The sequence below is a fragment of the Sus scrofa genome, chromosome 17 (genome assembly GCF_054392235.1).
Source record: "Sus scrofa isolate SSC_HxYL_T2T_F1_AM1 chromosome 17, Sscrofa_HxYL_maternal_Yorkshire_Landrace_v2.0, whole genome shotgun sequence".
Taxonomy (NCBI): domain Eukaryota; kingdom Metazoa; phylum Chordata; class Mammalia; order Artiodactyla; family Suidae; genus Sus; species Sus scrofa.
In genome coordinates this window covers 58,679,057-58,705,604 of record NC_139399.1, presented here as the reverse complement: position 1 = coordinate 58,705,604, position 26,548 = coordinate 58,679,057, and the positions used below count along the sequence as shown (strand labels likewise).

Here is a 26,548-nt window from a genome sequence, read left to right as displayed (position 1 = left end):
GGAAGCAGCATCCCATAGGTTGCTGCTGGTTATAGGAACTTGTAATTTCTTTCTCTTGATTCAGTAGAGTGGAGGGCTTAATCAGTTTGGCTCTGTTCCAAAGAGTAGGATGAGCGATAACTGCTCACTAATTATTTACAAACTATAGAGTACTGAATAATATAAAGTCTGGATGGGGTGATGAATACATGATTTTAGGATTAATAAAAATGTACTCTTGCTGTCCTGGCAACAATATTTGTTTGCTTTATAGGAGAGGAAAATGAAACCTAGCAACTGATTAAGTAACTTGCCTAAAGGCATAAACCAAACAGATGTTTTCAATGGGAATTGATGATTACTCCCTCAACCCCAAGTACAAGGATAAAGGGAAGGGGGAATTTGATCCTTTGAAATTTGATTCTAAGTTTTGAATTTAGTTCTTTGTATTATAGTTGGGCATTCACAGAGTTGAACACTTGTGCACAAGATTAACATCTGTGCTTATTTCTTGGTTAACAAATTAAGATGGGGAGGCAGAAGGATTAACTTGACGGTGTTTTGGGTTTTTTTTCTTTTAGATGCTGTTTCAGGGGCACTAATAACTCTGGACCTGTGCAGACTTCCAGCTAACTGAGAGTAACGTGAATGTGGAGGAAATCAGGTGACTCAGACATGGAAAACCGAAGACCTTGTCTGGAGGCCAGACCCAGGAATCCCCGTATTAACCACAGAGGTGAGCAAGGTTTTCTACCCTTACATGGTCCTAGACAGATAATGGTTCCACTTAGGCTTTTTTGACTTTACGAGATAGTCTGAGCAATATGCATTCAGTAGAAACCATACTTCAAATTATGAATTTTGAACTTTTCCTGGGCTAGCAATACATGTGTGGTAAGATACTCTCTTATGCTGGGCACTGGCAGTGAACCTGAGCTCCCAGTCAGCCACCCTCTCCCAAGGGTAAACAAGCAACACATGGAGTTCCTTCCCATCGTCGCTCAGTGGTTAACGAACCCGAGTAGCATCCATGAGGACATGGGTTTAATCCCTGGCCTCGCTCAGTGGGTTAGGATCTGGTGTTGCCGTGAGCTGTGGTATAGTCATAGACATAGCTCTCATATCCCATGTTGCTATGGCTGTGGCGTAGGCCGGCGGCTACAGCTCTAATTTGACCCCTAGCCTGGGAACCTCCATATCCTGCTAGTGTGGCCCTAAAAGACAAAACAAACCAAAAAAAAAAACAAGCAACATACTTAAAACCATTCTTTACCCCAACAGCCAACCTGTGCTTCATGTTTAGTACAGTATTCAGTAAATTATGAGCTACTCGACAATTTTTTATTTTATTATAAAACACTTTTATTGTAAAATAGGCGTCATGTTAGATGATTTTGCCCACCTATAGACGAACATAAGTGTTCAGAGCACATTTAAGGTAGGCTAGGGTAAGCTGTGCTATTTGATAGATGAGGTGTATTAAATGCTTTTTTGGACTGAGAAAGTTTTCAACTTAAAATGGGCTTTCTGGGAAGTAACCCCATTATAAGTTGAAGAAAATCTGTAATGGGAAGGAAATTGAGTTCCTTATGGATGAGCAGGCCCTCCAAAATTGACTGAATCACTAAAGAGTGGTTTATTCCTTATCTACAGAATAAATGAATGATACCAGACAGCACTCTCCTTTCCTTAAGAGAGCTGATAAATGCATGCAGTTCATTTTTGCAAAGGTAGTGATGAGGTGTCAGAAATGGAGATAACTGGTTTAGAGCAGCATTATCCGATAGAAACACATACAAACAAAAATTTTAATTTTCTAGTACCATCATTAAAAACAAAAAGAATCAGGTGACATCCTTTTAAAGAATTTAATACTAATTTAATAAAATTTGATATTTGTCTTATTTAAGCCAATATATTCAAATAATATTTTATTATTATTATTGAATGTATTTTATTATAGTACTTTCTTTTTTGGGAGTTTTTGTCTTCCAGTTTTATTGAGATATAATTGACATACAGGACTGCATAAGTTAAAGGTGTACAACATGATTTGACTTACATATATCATGAAATGATTACCAAAATAGTTCTAGTGAATATCAACCAAATTATCTGGGTTGTTATAAAGATTGTTTCTAAGATGCTTAGTATACTACCTGACACATTAAAAAGCTCTTATTAATGTTAGTTACTACTAGCAGAACTACTAATATTTCTTATTGAGAATACCCTTGATTTCTAGGGCCATTGGTTCTGCCTCAAAACAATTAGGTCATAGGCAGAGGCATCAAAACTATGAAGAGAAACATTGCTTAAACTTTGCCCAGCATTAGATGGCAAAGGGGAAAGTAGGGCTTCCTTTACCAAGATGTTTCTGAGCCAATTAATAGATTGGGAAGGAAACTGAAAAACTCAATTTCTTTTCTTTCCTTTTTTTTTTTTTTTTTTTTTGGTCTTTTTGCCATTTCTTGGGCCGCTTCCGTGCCACATGGAGGTTCGCAAGCTAGGGGTTGAATCAGAGCCATAGCCGCCGGCCTACGCCAGAGCCACAGCAACATGGGATCCGAGTCGCATCTGCAACCTACATCACCGCTCACAGCAACGCCAGATCCTTAACCCACTGAGCAAGGCCAAGGAGCAAACCCACAACCTCATGGTTCCTAGTCAGATTCGTTAACCACTGAGCCACGACGGGAACTCCTGTATGTTTACTTTTTAAACTCCCAAGATATCATGAGAAAGTCCAGCTTTTAATATTCTGATCCGATTAGACGACTCAGTGTTTTGGAAGAGAGCAAAATCGTATCATTTCTCATTCTTTGAACGTTCATATAGCTTATAAAATAAAATTATGCAATTCTTTCTCATTTGTTCCACAACTGAACTCGAATGACATGTTGCAAACTTAGGGAAAGGGAAAAATCTATTAGTTTCTTTTGTTTTAGAAAGTTCTGGGCAAACAGAATAATCACGGCAGCAGAGTGATGATTTTGGAAATAACTTTGCTTCAGTGACTAGGACCTTATCAAATATATAGCTACTAGCTATGTGTGGCTATTAAGCATCTTAAATGTCACTCGTCTGAATTGAGATGTGTAAAATGACACATGAAATTTTAAAGACTTAATAGAAAAAAATGTAAATATCTCATTAAACTTTTATACTGATAACATCTTAAAATGATATTATTCGAATATTTGGGGGAGTAAGTGCAAATATTAAGATCATTAAAGTACTATAAACACTAATTAGAATAGTATATACACACATAATGTGCACTGCAGCATTATTTACAATAGCCAGTATACGGAAGCAACCTAACTGCCCACCAATAGATGAATGAATAAAGGCGTGTGCACGAGTGCGTATGTGTGTATAAAAGCCACAAAAAGAATGAAATTTTACCATCTGAAACAACATGGATCAACCTAGAAGATTTTATGCTAAATGAAATAAGACAAAGACAATGACTGTGTGATTTTATTTTTTCTGTGGAGTCTAAAAAACAAGTGAAATGAACACACACGACAAAATAGAAACAGAGTCATAGACACAGAGAGTAAGTGTCTGCCAGAGGGGAGGGAAGTAGAGAAGAGAAATGGGTGAGGCAGATTAAGAGGTAAAAACTTCTAGTTGCAACATAAATGAGTCATGGATATGAAATGTACAGTGTGGGGCTCATAATTAAAAATTATATAATATCTTTGTATGACAACAGATCATAACTAGACTTACTATGATTATTAGTTTTATTTACTTATTTATTTTTGGCTGTAGTGTGTGTTGGCTTGATGTGAGATCTCAGCTCCCAGACCAGGGACTGAACCTAGGCCACAGTGATGAAAGCACTGAATCTCAACTACTAGATCACCAGGGAACTCCCTTACTGTATTTTGAAATGTATAGAAATACCGAATCACTATGTTGTATAATAGGAACTAACATAACATTGTAGGTCAATTATACTTCAAAAACAAAGTCAAAGAAAAAGATAGCAGATTTGTGGTTTCCAGAGGCAAGGGGTTGAGGGAGGGGCAATTGGATAAAGGCAGTCAAAAGGTACAAACTTTCAGTTTAGGATAAACAAGCAAGTATTAGGCATATAATATACAACATGATGAACGTAATTAACACTGTATATTATAGATGAAAGTTGTTTGAAGCTTTTTATAGCATTTGTTGTCATCAAATCATTGTATACAGTCTTACTTTGTTTACTTATATTTAAAATCTCTGGGTCATTCTGTTGAGTCAGCTCCAGAATCAGTTTTAGAGAAAAGGAAAGTGAAAAAAGGTTGGGGGGGTGCGGGGGGAGCTTGGGTATGTTGGTGAAGGTCACTTATAAAATGTGTGGCAGATAAAGACAGACAAGTTCAGTTTTATCCACAAGATGATGTTAGCTTTCTGCATGTGTTTGGGTATGTCTCTTCCCTCTCCCCACACCTTATCTGAGGATTGGTTAATAGATAAATACTATGTGGATGAACCTGTGCTTCAGAAGAAGGAAAAGTTTTGTTTTTCAGTTTTCTGAATCAAAGTTTCGGTTTTGTTTTTCAATTTCCTGAAATAGAAATTGAGTTTCATTTTTCAGTTTCCTTCCCAATCTATTAATTGGCTCAGAAACATCTTGGTAAAGGAAGCCCTACTTTCCCCTTTGCCATCTAATGCTGGGCAAAGTTTAAGCAATGTTTCTCTTCATAGTTTTGATGCCTCTGCCTATGACCTAATTGTTTTGAGGCAGAACCAATGGCCCTAGAAATCAAGGGTATTCTCAATAAGAAATATTAGTAGTTCTGCTAGTAGTAACTAACATTAATAAGAGCTTTTTAATGTGTCAGGTAGTATACTAAGCATCTTAGAAGCAATTAATTTTTATAACAACCCAGATAATGAGGCTTAGAGAAATTATACATCTTGGCCAAGGTTATACAGTAAGGCAGTACCTAGGCCAAGATTTGAACCAGGTCTGTTTGGCTGTGAAACTCATTCTTTCACTATTTGGTGCTTGAAACAGATTGAAAGCAATGAGATGGTTTTTTTTTTTTTTTTTCCTTTTGGCTGTACCCTCACCATGTGGAAATTCCTGGGCCAGGGATTGAACCTGAGCCACAGTTGTGACCTGCACCACAGTTCCTTAACCTACTCCGCCACACAGGAACTTCCAAGATGATCTTTTTGAGCCTCTAAAATAATCCCAGCTTGCAAGGAGTAAATGAATATATTCTATCATGTATTAGGCACACAACAAATGTTACTTCTTTTTTCTTTTTCAACCTTTGAAAAAACAGTATTTTTATAATATATTCAGCAGATATAGCAATCTATTTTATATTTATTACCTGACTTGGTAGTAAACCCGTTTTCTCTCCAAATAAAACAATGCTCCTTAGTCATTTTGCAAAATGAGAGTATGTTCATATTGTTGTACTATTGGATTTTTTTGCACTGTGGTTTTTATGCTTACCCAATATTTCCATCATGTTTAGGGCCTGTGGATGGAGAATTACCACCAAGAGCTAGAAATCAGGCCAGTAACCCACCAATCAATGCTCTCAGTGGAGGAGCCAACCAACATGGAAGAAATCCTAGGGCCAATAACCATCCTGTTCCTCACCGGCAAAGAGAAGAGAGGTTTGGGGCCATGGGCAGGAATCCATACCAGGGAAGGAGGAACCAGGAGGGGCATGCCAATGAAGAACCCAGAGGCCAAAGACACGGTCAGGAAAATGACACCAGGCGGAGAAACTGCAACCAGGAAGGAAGGAACTGCAGACCACCGCGATCTGATGAAAACTTTCAGCAGTGGCGAACTCCTCACCAAAACCCTGTAGAACAGCCGCAGCAGGTGAAAAAACTGGGCTATAAGTTCCTAGAAAGTCTTCTGCAGAAAGACCCCTCTGAGGTGGTTATAACACTTGCCACAAGTTTAGGATTGAGGGAACTCTTGTCTCATTCTTCTATGAAATCCAACTTCCTTGAGCTCATCTGCCAGGTTCTTCGGAAGGCTTGCAGTTCCAAAATGGACCGCCACAGCATTCTCCATGTCCTCGGCATATTGAAGAATTCCCAGTTCCTCAAAGTCTGCTTGCCAGCTTACGTGGTAGGGATGATCACTGAACCCATCCCCGATGTTCGAAACCATTATCCAGAACACATTAGCAATATCATCTCTCTCCTCCAGGACCTTGTAAGCGTCTTCCCTGCCAGCTCTGTGCAGGAAACTTCCATGCTCATTTCCCTCCTGCCAGCTTCTCTTAATGCTTTGAGAGCCTCTGGTGTTGACATAGAAGAGGAGACAGAGAAGAATCTAGAAAAGGTCCAGACCATCATCGAACATCTGCAGGAAAAGAGGCGAGAGGGCACTTTAAGAGTGGACACTTACACTCTTGTGCAGCCTGAGGTAGAAGACCATGTTGAGAGCTACCGAAACATACCCATTTACCCCACTTACAATGAAGTGCACTTGGATGAGAGGCCATTCCTTCGCCCTAACATCATTTCTGGAAAATACGACAACACTGCTGTCTATCTGGATACCCACTTCCGACTCCTGCGAGAAGATTTTGTCAGACCCCTACGAGAAGGCATTTTGGAACTTCTCCAGAGCTTTGAAGACCAAGGCCTGAGGAAGAGAAAGTTTGATGACATCCGAATCTACTTTGATACCAGGATTATCACCCCCGTGTGTTCATCATCAGGAATTGTCTATAAGGTGCAATTTGACACAAAACCACTAAAGTTTGTTCGCTGGCAGAACTCCAAGCGATTGCTATATGGGTCCTTGGTGTGCATGTCCAAGGACAACTTTGAGACATTTCTCTTTGCCACCGTGTCTAACCGGGAACAGGAGGATCTCTGCCGAGGAATTGTCCAGCTCTCTTTCAATGAACAGAGCCAACAGCTGCTAGCAGAAGTTCAGCCCTCTGACTCTTTCCTCATGGTGGAGACAACCGCATACTTTGAAGCCTATAGGCACGTCTTGGAAGGACTTCAGGAAATCCAAGAGGAAGATGTCCCCTTCCAGAGGAACATTGTAGAGTGTGACTCTCATGTGAAGGAGCCAAGATACTTGCTGATGGGTGGCAGATACGATTTCATTCCCTTAATAAAGGATCCCTCGGCCACTGGGGAATCTCTCAGGAACGCCAAGGCCTTGAGATGTTCCAGAGTTAATGTCTTAGACCCCAGCCAGTGGCCCTCAAAAGAAGCCCTGAAGCTGGATGACTCCCAGATGGAAGCCTTGCAGTTTGCTCTCACAAGGGAACTGGCTATTATTCAAGGACCTCCTGGAACAGGTAAGAGACAACTTTTTAAAGCACATGACATCTGCCCTATGAGATAGGCAAGGAGGGCTTGACTCTATATTTCTAGAATGTCTAGAAAACATTCCCTTGGTGTTCCCTTGTGGCACAATGAGATAATCACCCAGGGTGTTCCCTCATGGCTCAGTGGGTTAAGGATCCAGCAGTTATCACTGCTGTGGTTCTGGCTATAGCTCTGGTGCAGGTTTGATCCTTGGCCTGGGCACTTCCACATGCTGTGGGTATGGGCAAAAAAAAGAAGACAAAGCAAAAAAACATTCCCCTGAAGTGAGCATCAAACTTGCCTAAAAACTACCTGCTCAGAGTTCCCGTCGTGGCTCAGTGGTTAACAAATCCGACTAGAAACCATGAGGTTGTGGGTTCGATCCCTGGCCCCACTCAGTGGGTTAAGGATCTGGTGTTGCCGTGAGCTGTGGTGTAGGTCATAGACTCAGCTCGGATCCTGAGTTGCTGTGGCTCTGGCGTAGGTCAGCAGCTACAGCTCCGATTCGACCCCTAGCCTGGGAACCTCTATATGCCACAGGCGTGGCCCTAAAAAGACAAGACCAAAAAAAAAAAAAAAAAAAAAAAAAAAAAGGAAGAAGAAAAAGAAAACATTAAGGCAAAGAGGTTGAATAATATGTTGAAGCTCACACACGTGGTAAGTGATAGTCCTAGGACTAGAATTCAGGCAGCCTGACTCTAAAGTCCTGACTTCTCTGTTTACCACACTGCATTTGCTTCTCTTGGAAATACATCTCCTTACATCCTCTTCTTCGTGTGCCACTCTCAAATCCTCCTCCAGGGAGATAACTACTATGAGCAGTTTGATGTGTATCTTTCCACGATGTTCTCCAAAGTTAAAACTAATATATCTTTGTGTCTGCATATGTATGTACTCTTCCTATTTTTTAAGTGATAAAAATGGGATTATGCTCTATATATTGGTCTGCAATTTATATATGTGTAATTAACAACATGTTAGGGACATTTTTACGTTCTTTATACTACTGTGACATTTGGAAATGTACTTCACTCTTTTAACCATGCCTGCATTCTCTCTAGGGTATGAATGTATCATGAATTTTTTTTGTTTTTTGGGGTTTTTTGTAATACAGATAGGGCTTAATAAGTATTCATATGGCTATATCTGTGTGTGTTTATCTTTGAGTACGCTGCTTATCATTTCTATAGGTTTTTCCCTAAGGTAGGAATTTACATTAATAGTTCTAGTGGGTACTGCTAAATTACCCTCTGAGAGGAATATTTAAAAAAAAACAAAAAACAAAAAAACGAACAAAAGAACAAAACCAGGAAGAAGTACTTAAATACTGATAAAGCAATGGCAACTTACAATAAAAAAATTAATGTAATAGGAAGTTCCTGTGTGGCACAGCAGGTTAAAGATCTGGCCGGCATTGTTGCAGCTGTGGTGCAGGTTGCAACTGTGGCATGGGTTTGATCCCTGGCGTGGGATCTTCCACATGCTGCAGGTGCGGCCAAAAAAATTGATGTAACAGAATGGAATGTTCTCCCTGATAAGAAACACCCATATGATAGGAAAATATGCATAATTAAAGTGATGCTTTCAGGGCTTTAGAGAAGAAAAAGGATATACCAGTTTGAACTTCTACCAAGAATGAAATAGTGTTCCCATTTCCTTATGTATTTTCCAGCATTGTTGTACGTTATCAATCTTCTTTGCTCATCAGCAGTTTTTGGTTATCTGAATATTTATTTTATTTTATGTTTTAAGTTTTAATAAAAAATTGTTCAGGAGTTCCCATTGTGGCAGAGCAGAAACGAATCCGACTAGTATCCATGGGGATGTGGGTTTGATCCCTGGCCTCAGTGAGGTGGGGATCCAGATTGCTGTGAGCTGTGGTGTAGGTCTCAGACATAGCTCAGATCCTGTGTTGCTGTGGCTGTGGTGTAGGCCGGTTGCTGTAGCTTGGATTTGACCTCTAGCCTGGGAACTTCCAAATGCCACCTGTGCAGCCCTAAAAAAAGGCCAAAAAAAAAAAAAAAAAGTTTCAAATATTTTTAGAAGTCCATGTCTGTCTCCTCCTACCAATGCCACGCAATTCCTTTATCTAAAGCAAACAGTATCTTCCTATTTATCCTTCCTGAGATATCCTATGAATAGTCAAGCAAATGCATACTTATATTTATTTCCCCCCACTTTTTTAAAACTCATTATGCTGAGCAACAGTTTGCATGTTGCTTTAGTCACCTATAAAATATCTCGGAGGAGTTCCCGTTGTGGTGCAGCGGAAATGACTCCATCTAGGAACCATGAGGTTGAGGGTTCAATCCCTGCCCTTGCTCAGTGGGTTAAGGATCTGGCATTGGCATGAGTGGTGTAGGTTGCAGATGCAGCCTGGATCCTGTGTTACTGTGGCTGTGGCGTAGGTTGGCAGCTGTAGCTCTGATTTGACCCCTAGCCTGGGAACCTCCATATGCCACAGGTCTGGCCCTAAAACGCAAAACAAAGCAAAAAATCTTGGTAATCCTTTCATATTGGTACATAAGTAGTATCTCGCTCTCGTTTATGTCTGTACAGTATACCATGGTATGGATAACTCGCCATCTCTTTAACCAGTTCCCTGTGGAAAGATTTACTATGATAAACAATAATTCAGTGAATAACCTTGTTTGTGAGTCATTTTACACACAAACAATATATTCAGGAGAGAAATCTCTAACTGAATCAAAGAATATGTGAATTTGTAATTTTAGTAGATATTGCCAAATTGCCCTCTGGAAATGTATATCATGGTGGTTAACTTATATTTCTTTAATTGAGAGTGAGATTGAGAGTTCCTCTGTGGCTTAGAGGGTTAAGGATCTGGCATTGTCACTGCTGCAAGTTGGGTCACTACTGTGGTTTTGTTTCAGTACCTAGCCTAGGAATTTTCATATGCCGTGGTTATGGCCAAAAAAATGTGAGATTAAATTCTTGTCTTTAATAGCTTTTTGTATTACTGCTTCTGTGGATTGCCTTTTCATATTTGCCACATTTCTGTTGAATGGCTTCTTTTTCTTGATTCATAGGATCCGTTTATATATTCAAGATATGTGTATTACAGATAATTCCCCCCCCCTCTTTTTTGTCTTTTTGCCATTCCTTGGGCCGCTCCCGAGGCATATGGAGGTTCCCAGGCTAGGGGTTGAATCGGAGCTACAGCTGCTGGCCTACACCACAACCACAGCAACGTGGGATCCAAGCCACATCTGCAACCTACGCCACAGCTCACGGCAACAGCGGATCCCTGACCCACTGAGCAAGGCCAGGGATCAAACCCACATCCTCATGGGTACTAGTCGAATTCATTTCCACTGTGCCACAAAGGGAACTCCCTCCTCTAATATTATTGCTTGAATTTGGAGCTCTTTAGTTCCAAGTATAGTAATCATTTAATCATTTCAGGCTAACTTAAGACACGCAAGCACACACACGCCCCCCCCACACACAAAACTAAGAAAGAACCTACCTGTGAGTTTGAGAGGGAATTGGTAAAGGGGATCATTTTTGAAGTGGAGATCCTGAAAATTATCCATTCAGGGGAAGGAAGCAGTGAGAGGGGATGGGGAAAATATTGAATTACATAAAGATTTTTCTTAGGAGGGGTATACTAGGAGTTTGGAATTAACATATACACACTACTATATATAAAAAAAGTAACTAAAAAGGACCTACTGTATAGCAGTGGGAACTCTATTCAATATTTGTTTGTTTTTTTTTTTTGTCTTTTTGCCTTTTCCGGAGCCACTCCCTTGGCATATGGAGGTTCCCAGGCTAGGGGTCTAATCGGAGCTTAGCCACCGGCCTACGCCAGAGCCACAGCAACGCGGGATCCGAACCGCATCTGCGACCTACACCACAGCTCACGGCAACGCCGGATCGTCAACCCACTGAGCAAGAGCAGGGATTGAACCCGCAACCTCATGGTTCCTAGTTGGATTTGTTAGCCACTGCACCACGACAGGAACTCCTCTATTAAGCAAGGGCAGGGATTGAACCCGCAACCTCATGGTTCCTAGTTGGATTTGTTAACCACTGCACCACGACAGGAACTCCTATTAACAAATAACAAATATTGAATAGGAGTTCCCGTCGTGGCGCAGTGGTTAACAAATCCGACTAGGAACCATGAGGCTGAGGGTTCGAACCCTGGCCTTGCTCAGTGGGTTAAGGATCCAGTGTTGCCGTGAGCTGTGGTGTGGGTCACAGATGCGGCTCAGATCCCACATGGCTGTGGCTGTGGCTGTGGCGTAGGCTGGCGTCTACAGCTCCGATTAGACCCCTAGCCTGGGAACCCCTATATGCTGCAGGAAGCTGCTGTAGAAAAGGCAAAAAGACAAAAAATTTCTAAAAAAAAAAAAAAAAAAAAAAAAAAAAAATTGTTAATAATCTATATGGGGAAAGAATCTGAAAAAGAAGGGATATAAATATATGTATAATTGATTTACTTTGCTATACACCTGAAACTTACATAACATTGTAAGTCAACTATACCCCAATAAAATAAAATAAAATAAAAAAGATTTTCTTCCCTCCTGAGGACTCCTTATCCATCTAGTCCTCCAAACAAGAAACATAGGAGTTATCCTTTTCTGTTCCCCACCCCAGCCAAACCATTATCAAGTACACCAGTCAAGTTTACCTCTGAAACTTCTCTCCAGTCTTATTTATTTGTCTCAACTGCTGGAGCCAGGCCTCAAGCCTCACTCACCTGGAAGCTGTTAGGAACGTGTCAACTGATCCATCTCTGTTTCCCCTTGCCCACTCTGAATCAGCTGTCACTTTCCCAGGAAAGCCTCTTCTAATCTTGTTGAGTAGGCCAGAATCCCATGTATTTCTCATTTCCCACATTTACGACTTTTACATTTGTTTGTATGATTAATTATCTTTCTCTTTTACAAGTCTGTAAGGTCCAGGAAGGTAAGAACCATGGCTGTTTTGCTCATCATTGTATTTCTTACCCCTAACCCAGTGTCTAACACCTGTTAGCACTCAATACATATTATTTGAAAAAAAAAGAGGGGGGAAACAAGAAATTGTTATTTATACTGAAAAATATTCAACTATACTGAAATTTTTAATTTTCTTGTATTACTCAACTTGCAGTTTTTTGTGGGGTTTTTTGTCTTTTTTTGCCTTTTCTAGGGCCCCTCTTGCGGCATATGGAGGTTCCCAGGCTAGGGGTCCAATCGGAGCTGTAGCCACTGGCCTACTCCAGAGCCAGAGCAACGCAGGATCTGAGCCACATCTGTGGCTTACACCACAGCTCACAGCAACACCGGATCCTTAACCCACTGAGCAAGGCCAGGGATCAAACCTGCAACCTCATGGTTCCTAGTCAGATTCGTTAACCACTGAGCCACCACGGGAACTCCCAACTTGCAGGTTTTTAGGTCAGTGACTACCTTCTTAACCTGACACAATGTAAGAATTTAGCTTACATGTAAGAATGTAAGAATTAATGTAATGTAAGAATTAATTATTGGCCATTTACTAATGAGCCCATAACTCTAATACTGATTTCTGTGAGTTTTTCCCTCCTATCACAAAGGCCAGTCTACTATGGTATATTAAATGCATTTCTAAATAATTTGCTATGTGAGATTGGAAACAAGAAACAACATATATGTCAATCAATAGGAAACTGTCTAAAAGAAATAACTTACAGCCATGAAAAACAAAAAGAGGATTCTTTCTATGTATTGATAAAGGACTACCTCCAAGATATGTTAAGTGAAAAAAGCAAGGTGTAGAACAGTGAAAATAGTGTGCTTAATGGAGTTCCCATTGTGGCTCAGTGGGTTGGAAGCCTGACTAGTATCCATGAGGATGTGGGCTCAGTCCCTGGCCTTGCTCAGTGGGTTAAGGATCCAGTGTTGCCGTGAGCTGCAGTGTAGGTCGCAGATGCGGCTCAGATCTGGTGTTGCTGTGGCGGTGGTGTAGGCCAGCAGCTTCAGCTTCAATTCAACCCCTAGCCTGGGACTTCCATGTGCCACAGATGTGGCCCTGGGAAAAAACCAAAAAGGAAAAGAAAGAAAATAGTCTACTGCTACTTATATTCAAAAAAGGGGGAAGGAAGGCTAGAAAAAGGCTATATATTCAGTTGTGTTTATATGTGCGTAGAATGTCTGGAAAGTTACTCAAGAAACGCTAGTAACATTGGTTGTTTCCAAAAGAGGAACTAGGTGGCCAGCAACAGAAGAGTGAGGAGGTTTTTCATAATATACCTGTTTTTGCTTCTAGGATTTTAAACCATCTCAATAATGACCTTAAATTTTTAGGTAATTAATTACTCCTTTTAGAAAGTTTTTTAACTCTCCTTTTCCTTGTTTTTTAGGCAAAACCTATGTGGGTCTAAAAATCGTTCAGGCCCTTCTAACCAACGAGCCTGTTTGGCAAATTAGCCTCCAGAAGTTCCCCATCTTGGTTGTGTGTTATACTAATCATGCTTTGGACCAGTTTCTGGAAGGTAATATCTGTAGGCCAAATTGTTCTCTATTAAGACATTAATAGTTGAACCATCAGCAACTTGAGCCACTTTCTATTGCTCTTTGGATAAAGTCCGCAGTCCTTACTATGACCTAAAAGGCTGTGTGAGGTCTGTTACAGACTGTGAACCTCATCCTCCTACATCTTCCCTTGTCCTCCCTAATTGTAGCAGCACTGATTGTCTACAGTGCCTTAACTTCCTCCAGCTTCTCTTTTGGCCCATGCTGTTCCCTCTGCCTAGGATGTATTTTTTCTCTCTCCATCTTGGCACATCAACCCTGGCTGACTTCAGCTCATTCTGCAGGTCTCACTTCATGTGGACTTTCCCTCTTGCCCCCAGACAAAGTTCAGACTTACTTTGTATTTTTTCTTCAAAGACTTAGCATATATGTAACAATTTATTTGTATGTCTATCCCTAGACTATAAACCCTATGAGGGTTGGTCCTGTTTCTTGCTGTATTCACAGTTCCTGGCATATCCTAGGCACTCAAAAAATGCTAATTGTATGAATGAATAAATAAGTATGTATTTTTCCTTTTCTTCAGACTATTATTTTCCATTCTTTTATATCCTCCTTTCATCTAGATTTAAACTTCCTCATTCATAGAGTCTTAGTTTAAATTAGATCCTAAAAAATTAAATCCCTACCCCACTCAAACTATTAAAGTCCCCTGTTATACACTTAGAGCATCATGTATTTATAGTATTAAGTTTTACCTCTTGTTTATCCAGACTATAGTCTTACAAGGAAAGTGTTACTGTCTTCCAATCACAGATGGAAACTAAGGCTCAAGTTAAGTAACCTTGCTCCAGGTTACATAGCTGTAAGTGGTGGAGCCAAGATTTAAGTCCCTAAGTGTCTGATTCTAAAGCCGGTGCTCTTAAGCACCACACTTTACTGCTTTGCAGGTCACATCATCTCTGGGGCCTTCTTGTTCATTTGAGGGGTAGGTGTCCTCTAAGTTCCAGCCTGCACCCTTACGGATCAGCGCCAAAACATCCCAAATGTACAGCTCTCACCTGAGAGAATCCAGCATAGCTCCTCTTAACTCTGCCATGCTCCACTTTGCTCCATAGGCATCTACAAGTGTCAAAAGACCAGCATTGTGCGGGTAGGTGGAAGGAGCAACAGTGAAATCCTGAAGCAGTTCACCCTGAGGGAGCTGAGAAACAAGCGGGAATTCCGCCGCAACCTCCCTATGCACCTCCGAAGGGCCTACATGAGTGTAAGTCCCAGCTTTGGCTATCTGAGGTAGCTCAAAGAGGAACTAACCAAGATGGCTGTGGTTTTCTGGGAGGGCAGTCTGGAGGCGATAGGGAGGCTCCACAGAGCTGGGAGGACCCAGGTTTCTCCAGTATTCCGTTCTCCTAATCCCATGGTGTGCTTTCCCTCATAATCCAAGATGGGGAAAGGACAGAAAGGGGCACACCACCCCTCTCAACACCTGCCAGGACCTTAAAGTTACTTCCCCAGAACCATCCATAGCACTTCTGCTTATAGCCTGTTGACCAGGTAAGTTATCATCAGCATTGTGCCCAACCACATCTGACTTCTCATTACTAAGGAAAAAAAAGTTTCCACCACAATCTACCTGGCCTGTTTTTCTGTTGTATTATTTGTTTCCTTTCCTTACTAGTTGGTAGGTGCCTTTTAGACATTTTAGTTACTAATCCTTTGGTTTTCAGACTGGCTATTCCTGCCTTAGCTTTGTTTTCCCTCAAGACAGGGACTGAGTTTGGGGCATGAGGATACTTCCTCATCATTTATTTCCCTCTGTTTTGACAGATCATGACACAAATGAAGGAGTCAGAGCAAGAGCTGCATGAAGGGGCCCAGACCCTGGAGTGCACCATGCGTGGTGTACTACGGGAACAGCATCTGGAGAAATACATCTCCCCCCAGCACTGGAAGAGCCTGATGAATGGACCAGTACAGGTAGGGGTCATCCCCTAGAGGTGCAGGCATCTCTCTTACCCAGTATTTGGAGGGAACCTTCAGCTGAAGTAGCAGTCCAAAGATTAGCTATAATCTGATGCTACCATAATGTGAAAAGTTCCTTTTAGTGAGGAAAGGCAGCTGAGTATACTAGTCAAAAAGAGACTCTGAAGCCAATCTCCTGGATTTGAATCCTGATTTTGCTTTAGGCAAGTTACTTAATTTTTTTGTGTGCCCATTTCCTGTTTTATAAAGTGGGAATAATGACATTAAGTTGAACCATATGAAACTGCCAATATTTGTAAATTTAACTTGCAAAAAATGACAGATCCTTACAGAGTGTTACTGGATAAACAAATATTTGCAAACCTCTTAATTTAATAAGTATGCTCTAAGTGTTTGTTAAATGAAACAGAATCATAACAGAGGCAACCTAGCACTTATAGAAAGCCTGGGACTTGACAGACATGTCACACAGACTGACTTTGTGCTTTGAACCACTGTGATCCTCAGATCCCTCAGAGTGAAGCAGGGATAAACAATAATGCCTACCTTCAAATTATAACAAGTATTTGATAGGATCTCTGTAAAGTAGTTGGCCATGAGTCCAGTGGAGTGATAGCTCTACTATCAGTGGTGATTTCCAGGGTTAGAAATCCAAAAGCCTAAAGGAGGTCAGTCAGGTCCTATAAATGACTGAAGCAGGCCAGATGTGAGGTGTTAGGAAGTAGTGAGGACTATGGCAAACTGAAAAAGGGGTGGCAGGAGTTCCCGTCGTGGCGCAGTGGTTAACGAATCCGACTAGGAACCGTGAGGTTGCGGGTTCGGTCCCTGCCCTTGCTCAGTGGGTTAACGATCCAGCGTTGCCGTGAGCTGTGGTGTAGGTTGCAGACGCGGCTCGGATCCCGCGTTGCTGTGGCTCTGGCGTAGGCCAGTGGCTACAGCTCCGATTCGACCCCTAGCCTGGGAACCTCCATATGCTGCGGGAGCGGCCCAAGAAATAGCAACAACAACAAAAAAGACAAAAAAAAAAGGGGGGGGGTGGCAGCAACCCACTCCAGCCATTTGTTGTCATTCAGGAATGCAGGTTCACTGCTGCCATAGCCCCTGATTTTGTCAAGGGAGGCAAGAAATTTTTGTTTTTAAAATTCTGTGTAAGTCATATTAAATGTTCCAGTTGCCCAAAGGTTGCATTTTTAAGGGAATTACCTTTTGATCTTTGACATACTAGTTGTTGTAGAAGTCTCATGACTACTAATTCTTCCTTCCTCAGGATAGTGAATGGGTTTGCTTCCAGGGCTGGAAGCATTCCATGATGCTTGAGTGGCTGGGTCTGGGTGTCGGTTCTTTCACCCAAAATGTTACTCCACCAGGACCTGAAAGTACAGGTAAGACGTGTATATCTACCTAGAATCATCTGTTAAGGTGAAATATGTTAAAGACTAGAAGAGCAAGACTTAAAAGTTATACCTAGAATTTATTAAGAGCTCTAATCCGTCAGAAAAAGACAAAAAACAGCTTAATAGGAAAGTAAAAGACTTTTAATAAACACATCACAAAATAAATCCTCATGGTCAATGAATATGAAAACTGCTCATTAGAAATGAGAGGAATTAAAACCTCAGTGATATATTATTATGCAGCTACTGGATTGGCAAAAATTAAAATACTTAATATAATCCCACATTGATAAGAATGTGGAGTAGTTATTGATTGGCAGAACCACTTTATGATAATAAGAAAAACAAGGGACTTGGAGTTCCCGTCGTGGCTCAGTGGTTAATGAAGCTGACTAGGAACCATGAGGTTGTGGGTTCGATCTCTGCCCTTGCTCATTGGGTTAACGATCCAGCGTTGCTGTGAGCTGTGGTATAGGTTGCAGACGTGGCTCGGATCCCGCGTTGCTGTGGCTCTGGCGTAGGCTGGCAGTTACAGCTCCGATTCAACCGCTAGTCTGGGAACCTCCATATGCTGCGAGAGCGGCCCAAGAAATGGCAAAAAAAGACAAAAAAAAATGGGGGGGGGACTCAAATTCCATCTACATTTGTACAATAGATGGCTCAATTACAGTCTTTTCAGGTAATACAGTTGTGAAAAGGAATGAATTATAGCATATACAGCAGCATATATGACTCTCAAAAGCATGGCAAATGATGGAGTTCTCTTGTGGTGCAGCAGGTTAAGGATCCAGTGTTGTCCCTGCTGTGTCTCAGGTTCAGTCCCTGACCCAGAAACTTTTACATGCTGTGGGTGCAGCCTAAATAAATAAATAAATAAAACATGCTGAATGAAAAAAAAGAAGTTATGGGAAAATATATACAATATAATTTCATTTATATAGAGCTCAGAAAAGTCAAACCAGATGATGTGTTGTCTATATGTAAATATACATATATACATAAATACGTAAAATAGTAGTGTACTATACACACACCCTTTATATTTGTGGTAAAGTTAAAAAGGAGGAATGAGTAATATAAAATTCAAGTTAGCAGAGCCCCCAAGGATAACTTTCTGATTCTTAAATTAGGTAGAAGTTACTTGGATGTTTTATATATTTTTGTTATCTTTTAAAGAGCACATTTACATTGTATACCCTCCTTTATATATGTATTTGACATAACTAAAATCTTCCCGTAAAAAAGCCATACATTCATGTGATTTTTCAAATGTAACAAAAAAGTATCTAAGGAAACCTGTCTCTCCTCTCATTCCTCCCTAACTCCTTAAGAATGTCTTCATGCATTTGAGCTCTTATAGGTGCCCTATTCCATCCTTGGGCTTCAGGAGTCTCTATTCCTGTTCTACCTGCTTTCCTCTCTTAGCCCAGGCAGAGGGAGAGGAGGAGGAGGAAGAAGGGGAAGAGGAGAGCTCGCTGATTGAGATTGCAGAGGAGGCCGACCTGATTCAAGCGGACCGGGTGATTGAGGAGGAGGAGGTGGTGAGGCCCCGGCGGCGGAAGAAGGAAGAGAATGGGGCAATCCAGGAGTTGGCTCAAGAGCTTCTGGCCATGAGGCTAGACAACCTTGGCCCCAGGACATCAGCTGGGCAGAAGCAAGCTGCAGGAGAATGGAAGGTAAGTTCACTTGCTCATGGCCCCACAGCCACAAGCAAGGTGGGGGTTGGATTTTACTCAGACAGATGTAATATCCTTTGTTCTGACCAGAACTTCAGCCCCTTATTTTTACCCACTTCTGTTGCACTGTATTCATTTCATCCCCATAATTAGCTTAATTTACCCTATTATAACCTAATCCTAGTGTAAGGTGGGTTCAATTTCCGAGAATATAAAAATTATGGCCTTGTATAGGGTTCCTGGCAAGAAAGGCTAACTTAGACAGGAAGCAAGTAGCCAGGTACTTCTCTTGAACTTTTTTTTTTTTTTTTTGCTATTTTTTTGGGCCGCTCCTGTGGCATATGGAGGTTCCCAGGCTAGGGGTTGAATCGGAGCTGTAGCCACTGGCCTACGCCAGAGCCAGAGCAACACGGGATCCGAGCCACATCTGCAACCTACACCACAGCTCACGGCAACGCCGGATCGTTAACCCACTGAGCAAGGGCAGGGACCGAACCTGCAACCTCATTGTTCCTAGTCGGATTCGTTAACCACTGCGCCACGACGGGAACTCCTCCTTGAACTTTTAGAAAATGCATCATATATGAGTCCCAGTGCTTGGTGCTTTCATGGATATTATATTCTCAATTACAAATGAATCTGTGAACATGCATTAAGATTTTATGCATGTTCACAGGCTGGAGTTCCCATCATGGCTTGGCAGGTTAAGTACCCTGCTAGAATCCGTGAGGATGCAGGTTCTATCCTTGGCCTCACTCCGTGGGTTAAGTATCTGGAGTTGCTGCAAGCTGAGGTGTAGGTCACAGACGTAGCTCGGATCTCAAGTTGCTATGACTGTGGTGAAGGCTGACAGCTGCAGCTCTGATTTGACCCGCAACTAGCATCCATGAGGATGTGGGTTCGATCCTTGGCTCCTCTCAGTGGGTTAAGGATCTGGCTTTGCCGTGACCTGTGGTGTAGGTCAGTGGCTACAGCTCCAATTCAGCCCCTAGCCTGGGAACCTCCATATTCTGCAGGTGTGGCCCTAAAAAGACAAAAAGAGTTCCCTAGTGGCATAGTGGTTAAAGATTTGGTGTTGTCACTGCTGTACTGGGGTTTGATCTTTGGCCCAAAAGCATGCCACAGGCAGACCCCCCCCCCCCCGAAAAAAAAAGACTTTAAAGAATTCAAGTAGGAACTCCCATCGTGGCTCAGCAGAAACGAATCCGACTAGTAACCACGAGGATGCAGGTTCAATTCTTGGCCTCACTCAGTGGGTTAAGGATCTAGCATTTCCGTGAGCTGTGGTGTAGGTCACAGAAACAGCTCGGATTCCACGTTACTGTGGCTGTGGTATAGGCTGACGCTACAGCTCCAATTCGACCCCTAGTGCCCCCTCCCCATAAAAAGAAGAAAAATTCAAGTAAAACAGAATGAAGTAAGCTATATAGGCCAGATGGAGTATTCTACCTTCATTCACCCTGAAAACTGATACTTCTCTTAGAGCCAGAATAGTATAAATACCCAGACTTTCCCTCTGTTCCTTCCTTTGGTAGAACCCAGTGGTCCTCAGAATTTATTGTGTATTACTGTGACAGTAGAGCACTGAACCCCACTGATGATTTCAAGGACAACTTCAACTGAACGCAGCTTTCTCTGATCTGATGGCTTTATACCTGATCTCTTGGTTCAGTTCCACATCACCGTATATGATGGACAGAATTATAATCCCAATACTTGAAAGCATAGGTTGGGCAGACCTCTGCCAAGTAGCCCCAGGAGGAGTTGGATTGTTTGATTTTGAAGCAGAGGGAGGTCCATTATACTGTGACATCCATTTGGCCTGCCAGTCCTTCTAAAAGCTCATGGCCTCAGATCCAGTGACAGAGCCAGGGGAGAGCACTTTCTTCTTAGTGCCTTTTACTCACCTGTTAAGGATACCGTATTGATAAAATGCCATTAAGCCTGTCTTAGCAGGACCTGTGTGGCATTTAACAGGAAAGACGCACCTCCGCTACTTCTAAGACACATATGTTTTAGGAATGAGAAGCAGACTGTGGTCAAAAGATAGGTGATAACTAGTACCAGCACTCTTGTAAAGGGCTTTCCATTTTATTTACTTCCTCAGTCAATCCAGCAATTCTATGAAGAGGTACTATTATTATTCCCATCCTAAAAAGGGGATGCTGGAGTTCCCGTCGTGGCGTAGTGGTTAACGAATCCAACTAGGAATGTTGAGGCTGCAGGTTCGATCCCTGGCCTTGCTCAGTGGGTTAACGATCTGGCATTGCCGTGAGCTGTGGTGTAGGTTGCAGATGTGGCTCGGATCCCGCGTTGCTGTGGCTGTGACGTAGGCCAGTGGCTACAGCTCCAATTAGACCCCTAGCCTGGGAACCTCCATATGCCGCGGGAATGGCCCTAGGAAAAGGCAAAAAAACGGGGTGGGGGGTTGCTGAGACATATAGAAGTTCAGTAACTTATTCTAGTTCCCACAGCCAATAAGAGGTAGATGGGGCTTTGAACCCTGGTAAACTGGCTCCAGAGCCCTCATTTAGCCACTCTGCAATGGAATATCTGTTGGGGGAATGTGAGACACTCACAGTTCATCAGAGGTGACAGCTTCTTTTTTTAATGTGCTCTGGCCCCTATCTCAGGCTTAGAACTGGGTCCATTTCTGTTCAGATAACGACCCTGACTGGGTATTGATATTTACAGACTCAGCGCAGCCAGAAAAAGAAAATGAAGAAAAAAGTGAAGGTTGAGCTTCGTAAACTGAACACCATGACTGAGGCTGAGGCCAGTGAAATTCAGGACGTTTGGCAGCTGGACCTGAATTCTCGCTGGCAGCTTTATAGGTACGGTGCCCATCCCCCTTACCCTTCCCAGCAGCCCATGTGATTTTGCTGGGGGGTTCCTTTTCTGTACCTCAAGCATAAACACTGCCCTGCCCCAGATCTTCAGTGTCAGTGTTAGCTAATGAGTGATTGAGCAGACCCACTGAGCTGAGTGCTAGGATACAGCCACAGGATAGAATAGACAGTTGGCTCTACCCTCATGGGGTTTAGAGTCTATCCAGGGAGGCAAATTGGTTAATTCCACAAATAAAAGTTACAAATGGACATCAACACTAAGAAAGGAAAGAGCCAGGAGTGCTGAGAATATTAAGATGAAAGCTGAGCTGATCTGAGATATACAGGAAAATGACATTAGGAGGCAAGATCCAAAAGATAAGTTGGCATTAATAAGGTCAGTTGGAAAGAGGGAGCAGATGAGCTTGCAGGGACCACATGGCTAAAGACCTCGAGATGGTAGGGAGCATATTTGTTTGAGAAATTGAAAGAAGGCAGCCAGCATGGCTTAGCTCAAAGAGACATGAAAAGTGAGGTCAGAGAGGTGGGCAGAAGCCAGACTGTAGGGCCTCTTAGGGCTAAGGTGAAGAGCATAAATTTGATCTGTTTTACTTGTGGAGAGTTAGGGGAGGAGAGTGGTGGGGGACTTGAGCTGGAATGGGGCAGGGAGAATGTGGGAAATTCTTGAATCTATTAAAGTTCTAGTAATGGAACAGCTTACTCTTGTCTCAGATATTAGTCTTTGTTCTTTATCCGCCTCTTTCCTTAGCTCCTCAACCACTTAAACACATCTTTTTGTTGGGGATTTTGGATTCTCGGGTGCTTGCACATCTGTGTCTCTCCTCCCTCTTTCTCTGTGGCTTGTAACTTCCTCGAGGGTCTAAGTTCAACTTCATGGACAGGGCATACTGAAAGGGATTCCTCCACCTTCTCAAAGAGCACATGGTTTCCTCTCCCTGGTTCTTCACTTTCTCCAGGCTGTGGCTGCAGAGGTACCAGGCTGACACCCGCCAAAAGATCCTCGGCTATGAACGCCAGTACCGCACGTCAGCAGAGAGAATGGCCGAGCTGAGACTCCAGGAAGACCTGCACATCCTGAAAGATGCCCAGGTTGTAGGAATGACCACCACAGGTAAGAAAGCACGGAGTTTACTCCTGATGCCATGTGCCTATCAGATTTTCTAGGACAGGTAAAAGGAAACTTTTTTTGGCCACACCCTGCAGCATGTGGAAGTTCCCGGGCCAGGGATCAAACTCATGCCACAGCAGCAACCCAGGCTGCTATAGTGACAACACCAGATCTTTAACCCTCTGCCTCGCAAGAGAACTCCAAAAGAAACTTACTTAGTACGTTAGAGGAAAATATTGTGAAAAGCTATTGAAAGCAAGATGTGTTGAGGAAACTTAGTGAAATTCACCTACTTGATCCTACTGCATTTGGAACCTCAATGGTGACAAAATGGGGATGAGGCTCTGGAGACTTCTCAGCAGTACTCATTCTTATCCAGTGGTCACCAGACCTGGGTGAATATGAGAATACAGTTGTCACAGACTCAGAATTAGGGGTCACCAGTCCAGAGAAGTCCAGTGGCACAGTGAGTCCAGTACATCAGCTCAGAGAGGTCTCCTCCTGCTCTTGACTCAAGGTGCTGCTAAATACCGCCAGATTCTACAAAAGGTGGAGCCTCGGATCGTCATCGTGGAAGAGGCTGCTGAAGTCCTTGAGGCCCACACCATTACCACACTGAGCAAAGCTTGCCAGCACCTCATTCTGATTGGAGACCACCAGCAGGTAGGGCAGGGGCGCCTGGAAGATGGGCTGGATTTTGCAGGAGTGGAATTAGACACAAGGATCCTGGCCTCTGCTTCACCAGTCTTGAAGCTTCCTAGTGGCTTTCTGTGATTTCTTTTTTTTCCTCACCTCCCATGTTCAATCTAAGAGCAGGTGCTGTTGGATTTGGGGTACATTTTAGCGGTAGCGTCATCCATTTCATCTGTTCCCTCTGCCACCTTTCTAATCTACCATGGCCTTTTAAGGTGACTATTACAACAGCATGCCCCCCATCCTGCTGCTTGCATTTTGCCACCCTCTAATGCAGTCTTCATAAAGGAGCCAAAGTGAATGGGTTTTTTTTGCTTTTTTAGGGCCACACCGTGGCATATGGAGGTTCCCAGGCTAGGGGGTCAAATCAGAGCTACAGCTGCCTGTCTATGCCACAGCCATAGCAACGCAGGATCCGAGCTGAGTCTGCGATCTACACCACAGCTCATAGCAATGCCGGATCCTTAACCCACTGATTGAGGCCAGGGATCAAACCCATAACCTCATGGTTCCTAGTCAGATTGTTTCTGCTGTGCCACGACAGGAACTACCAAAGTGAATTTGGAAAAAAAAAAAAAAATTGGAGTTCCTGTCTTGGCTCAGCAGTTAACAAACCCAACTAGTATCCATGAGGACGGACCCAGGTTCGATCTCTGGCCTCGCCAAGTGGGTTAAGGATCTGGCATTGCCGTGAGCTGTGGTGTAGGTTGCAGAGGCAGCTCAGATCCCGAGTGGCTGTGGCTGTGGTGTAGGCAAGCAGCTACAGCTTTGATTGGACCCCTAGCCTGGGAACCTCCATATGCTGCAGTTGCGGCCCTAAAAGACAAAAAATAAATAAATAAATCTGCGAGTTCCTGTCATGGCTCAGTGATTAGTGAACCCGTCTAGCATCCTTGAGGACATGTGTTCGGTCCCTGGCCTTGCTCAGTGGATTAAGAATCCAGCGTTGCTGTGAGCTGTGGTGTAGGTCAAAGATATGGCCCGAATCCTGTGTTGATGTGGCTCTGGCGTAGGCCAGCGACTACAGCTCTGATTGGACCCCTACCCTGGGAACCTTCGTATGCCATGCATGGGTGTGCCCTAAAAAGACTAAATAAATAAATAAATAAATCTGATCATGTTACTCCCTTGCTTAAAATCCTCCAGTGGTTTTCCATTGCACTTATACAAAAATCAAGCTTCTTAAAGTAGCTTACAAAGACTAGTATTCTCAGGGTGCAGCCTATTTCTCTGATTTCACCTCATACCTCCATCTCATCTGCTCTGTTCCCATTCCCTGTCCTTCCTGCTCCCTCTTACAGCTAGCTTTTTGAATGACTGGCAACTTCTTGCATGCTGACGTCAGCTCAGATGCACAGTTCAGAGAGGCCTATATAAAGACCCTCCATCCCTGGGCATTCTGTCACATCACTCTTATTTCTTGCCTTCATGGCCTTTGTCACTCTGTCCTTAGCCTATTAACACCTAGAGCAGTGTCTGGAACACAGAAGCCACTAGAAAAACATTTGATAGGTAGGTAGATGGATGGATGAATGGTTAAAATATGTTTTCAGTGGAGAATCCTCAGCCATGTTTCTCTTCTCAGCTGCGCCCCAGCGCCAACGTGTATGATCTGGCTAAGAATTTCAACCTTGAGGTGTCTCTCTTTGAACGGCTGGTGAAAGTAAACATTCCCTTTGTCCGTCTGAATTACCAGGTGAGAAGCTAGACCTTTGTTATTACCAGGTGTCCAGGAGAAGGCTCCTGGGAGCCTGACAACTGCCAACAAGAAAGGTTTTATAAAAATAAAGCTTAGGGGAGTTCCCGTCATGGCGCAGTGGTTAACGAATCTGACTAGGAACCATGAGGTTGCGGGTTCAGTCCCTGCCCCTGCTCAGTGGGTTGACGATCCGGCATTGCCGTGAGTTGTGGTGTAGGTTGCAGACGCGGCTCGGATCCCGCGTTGCTGTGGCTCTGGCATAGGCTGGCAGCTACAGCTCCGATTTGACCCCTAGCCTGGGAATCTCCATATGCCGCAGGAGTGGCCCAAGAAATGGCAAAAAGACCAAAAAAAAAAAAAAATATATATATATATATATATAAAATAAATAAAGCTTAGGAGTTCCCGTCACAGTTCAGTGGTTAATGAATCTGACCAGCATCCATGAGGGCGCAGGTTTGATCCCTGGCCTTGCTCAGTGGGTTAAGGATCCTGTGTTGCCGTGAGCTGTAACGTAGGTTGCAGACACAGTTCAGATCTGGCATTGCTGTGGCTGTGGCATAGGCTGGCAGCTACAGCTCTGATTTGACCCCTAGCCTGGGGTCTATATGCTGCGGGTGTGGCCCTAAAAAGCAAAAAAAATAAATAAAAATAAAGCTTATTTAGTAATGAAATGACTCTGCCAGATTTATTTCGTTTCCTGTTTTAAAATACCACAGATCAGAAGTTCTCATCGTGGCTCAGCAGAAACGAATCTGACATCCATGAGGATGCAGATTCGACCCCTAGCTTGGGAACCTCCATCTGCTGTGGGTGTGGCCCTGAAAAACATAAAAGTAAAAAATAAAATAACACAGGATCAACCTGTGTTAAGTGTCAGATGAAGGAGCTGTTTATATTCTGCTCTTTCTCCCTGTTATTCTTTCATATGTTAACCTCCCCAGATTTTCCACTAGCAACTTAATCTTTAGAAAACTGTCCATTTATTCCCTGTCCCTGTTTTCAATGACATACATGTCTCGTTTCAGCACCGCATGCGCCCTGAAATTGCCCGGCTTTTGACCCCCCACATTTACCAGGATCTGGAGAACCATCCCTCTGTTCTCAAATACGAGAAGATTAAGGTGACTCTGCTCTATCAGATCATTCTGTGATACTGTCAGCAACCTAGGAGGTTATATTTTTCTCAGGACGAAAAAAGGGCTTCAGAAGGGAATAGGGTGAGCTTTTTAAAAAGCTGATTGTTGGAGTTCCCATTGTGACTCGATGGGTTAAGAACCTGACATTAATGTCTGTGAGGTTGCAGGTTCAGTCCCTGGCCTTGCTCAGTGGGTTAAGGATCCGGCATCGCCATGAGCTGTGGTGTAGGTCGAAGATTCAGCTCGGGTC

General features: G+C 42.9%; 1 protein-coding gene across 1 annotated transcript in view; it reads left to right on the top strand.

The window, feature by feature from the left end:
- ZNFX1 (zinc finger NFX1-type containing 1) overlaps positions 1 to 26,548 on the top strand; it is a 93,281-nt gene that overhangs the window by 62,213 nt on the left and 4,520 nt on the right. The window contains exons 4-15 of the mRNA XM_021077518.2: positions 561 to 715; positions 5,469 to 7,277; positions 13,646 to 13,777; positions 14,876 to 15,024; positions 15,585 to 15,734; positions 17,008 to 17,122; positions 18,560 to 18,810; positions 21,505 to 21,644; positions 22,616 to 22,770; positions 23,285 to 23,430; positions 25,046 to 25,156; positions 26,188 to 26,283. Of these exons, the coding sequence (XP_020933177.2) occupies positions 628 to 715; positions 5,469 to 7,277; positions 13,646 to 13,777; positions 14,876 to 15,024; positions 15,585 to 15,734; positions 17,008 to 17,122; positions 18,560 to 18,810; positions 21,505 to 21,644; positions 22,616 to 22,770; positions 23,285 to 23,430; positions 25,046 to 25,156; positions 26,188 to 26,283 (3,342 nt within the window). The 5' untranslated portion in view covers positions 561 to 627. The remainder of the gene's footprint in view (positions 1 to 560; positions 716 to 5,468; positions 7,278 to 13,645; positions 13,778 to 14,875; positions 15,025 to 15,584; positions 15,735 to 17,007; positions 17,123 to 18,559; positions 18,811 to 21,504; positions 21,645 to 22,615; positions 22,771 to 23,284; positions 23,431 to 25,045; positions 25,157 to 26,187; positions 26,284 to 26,548) is intronic.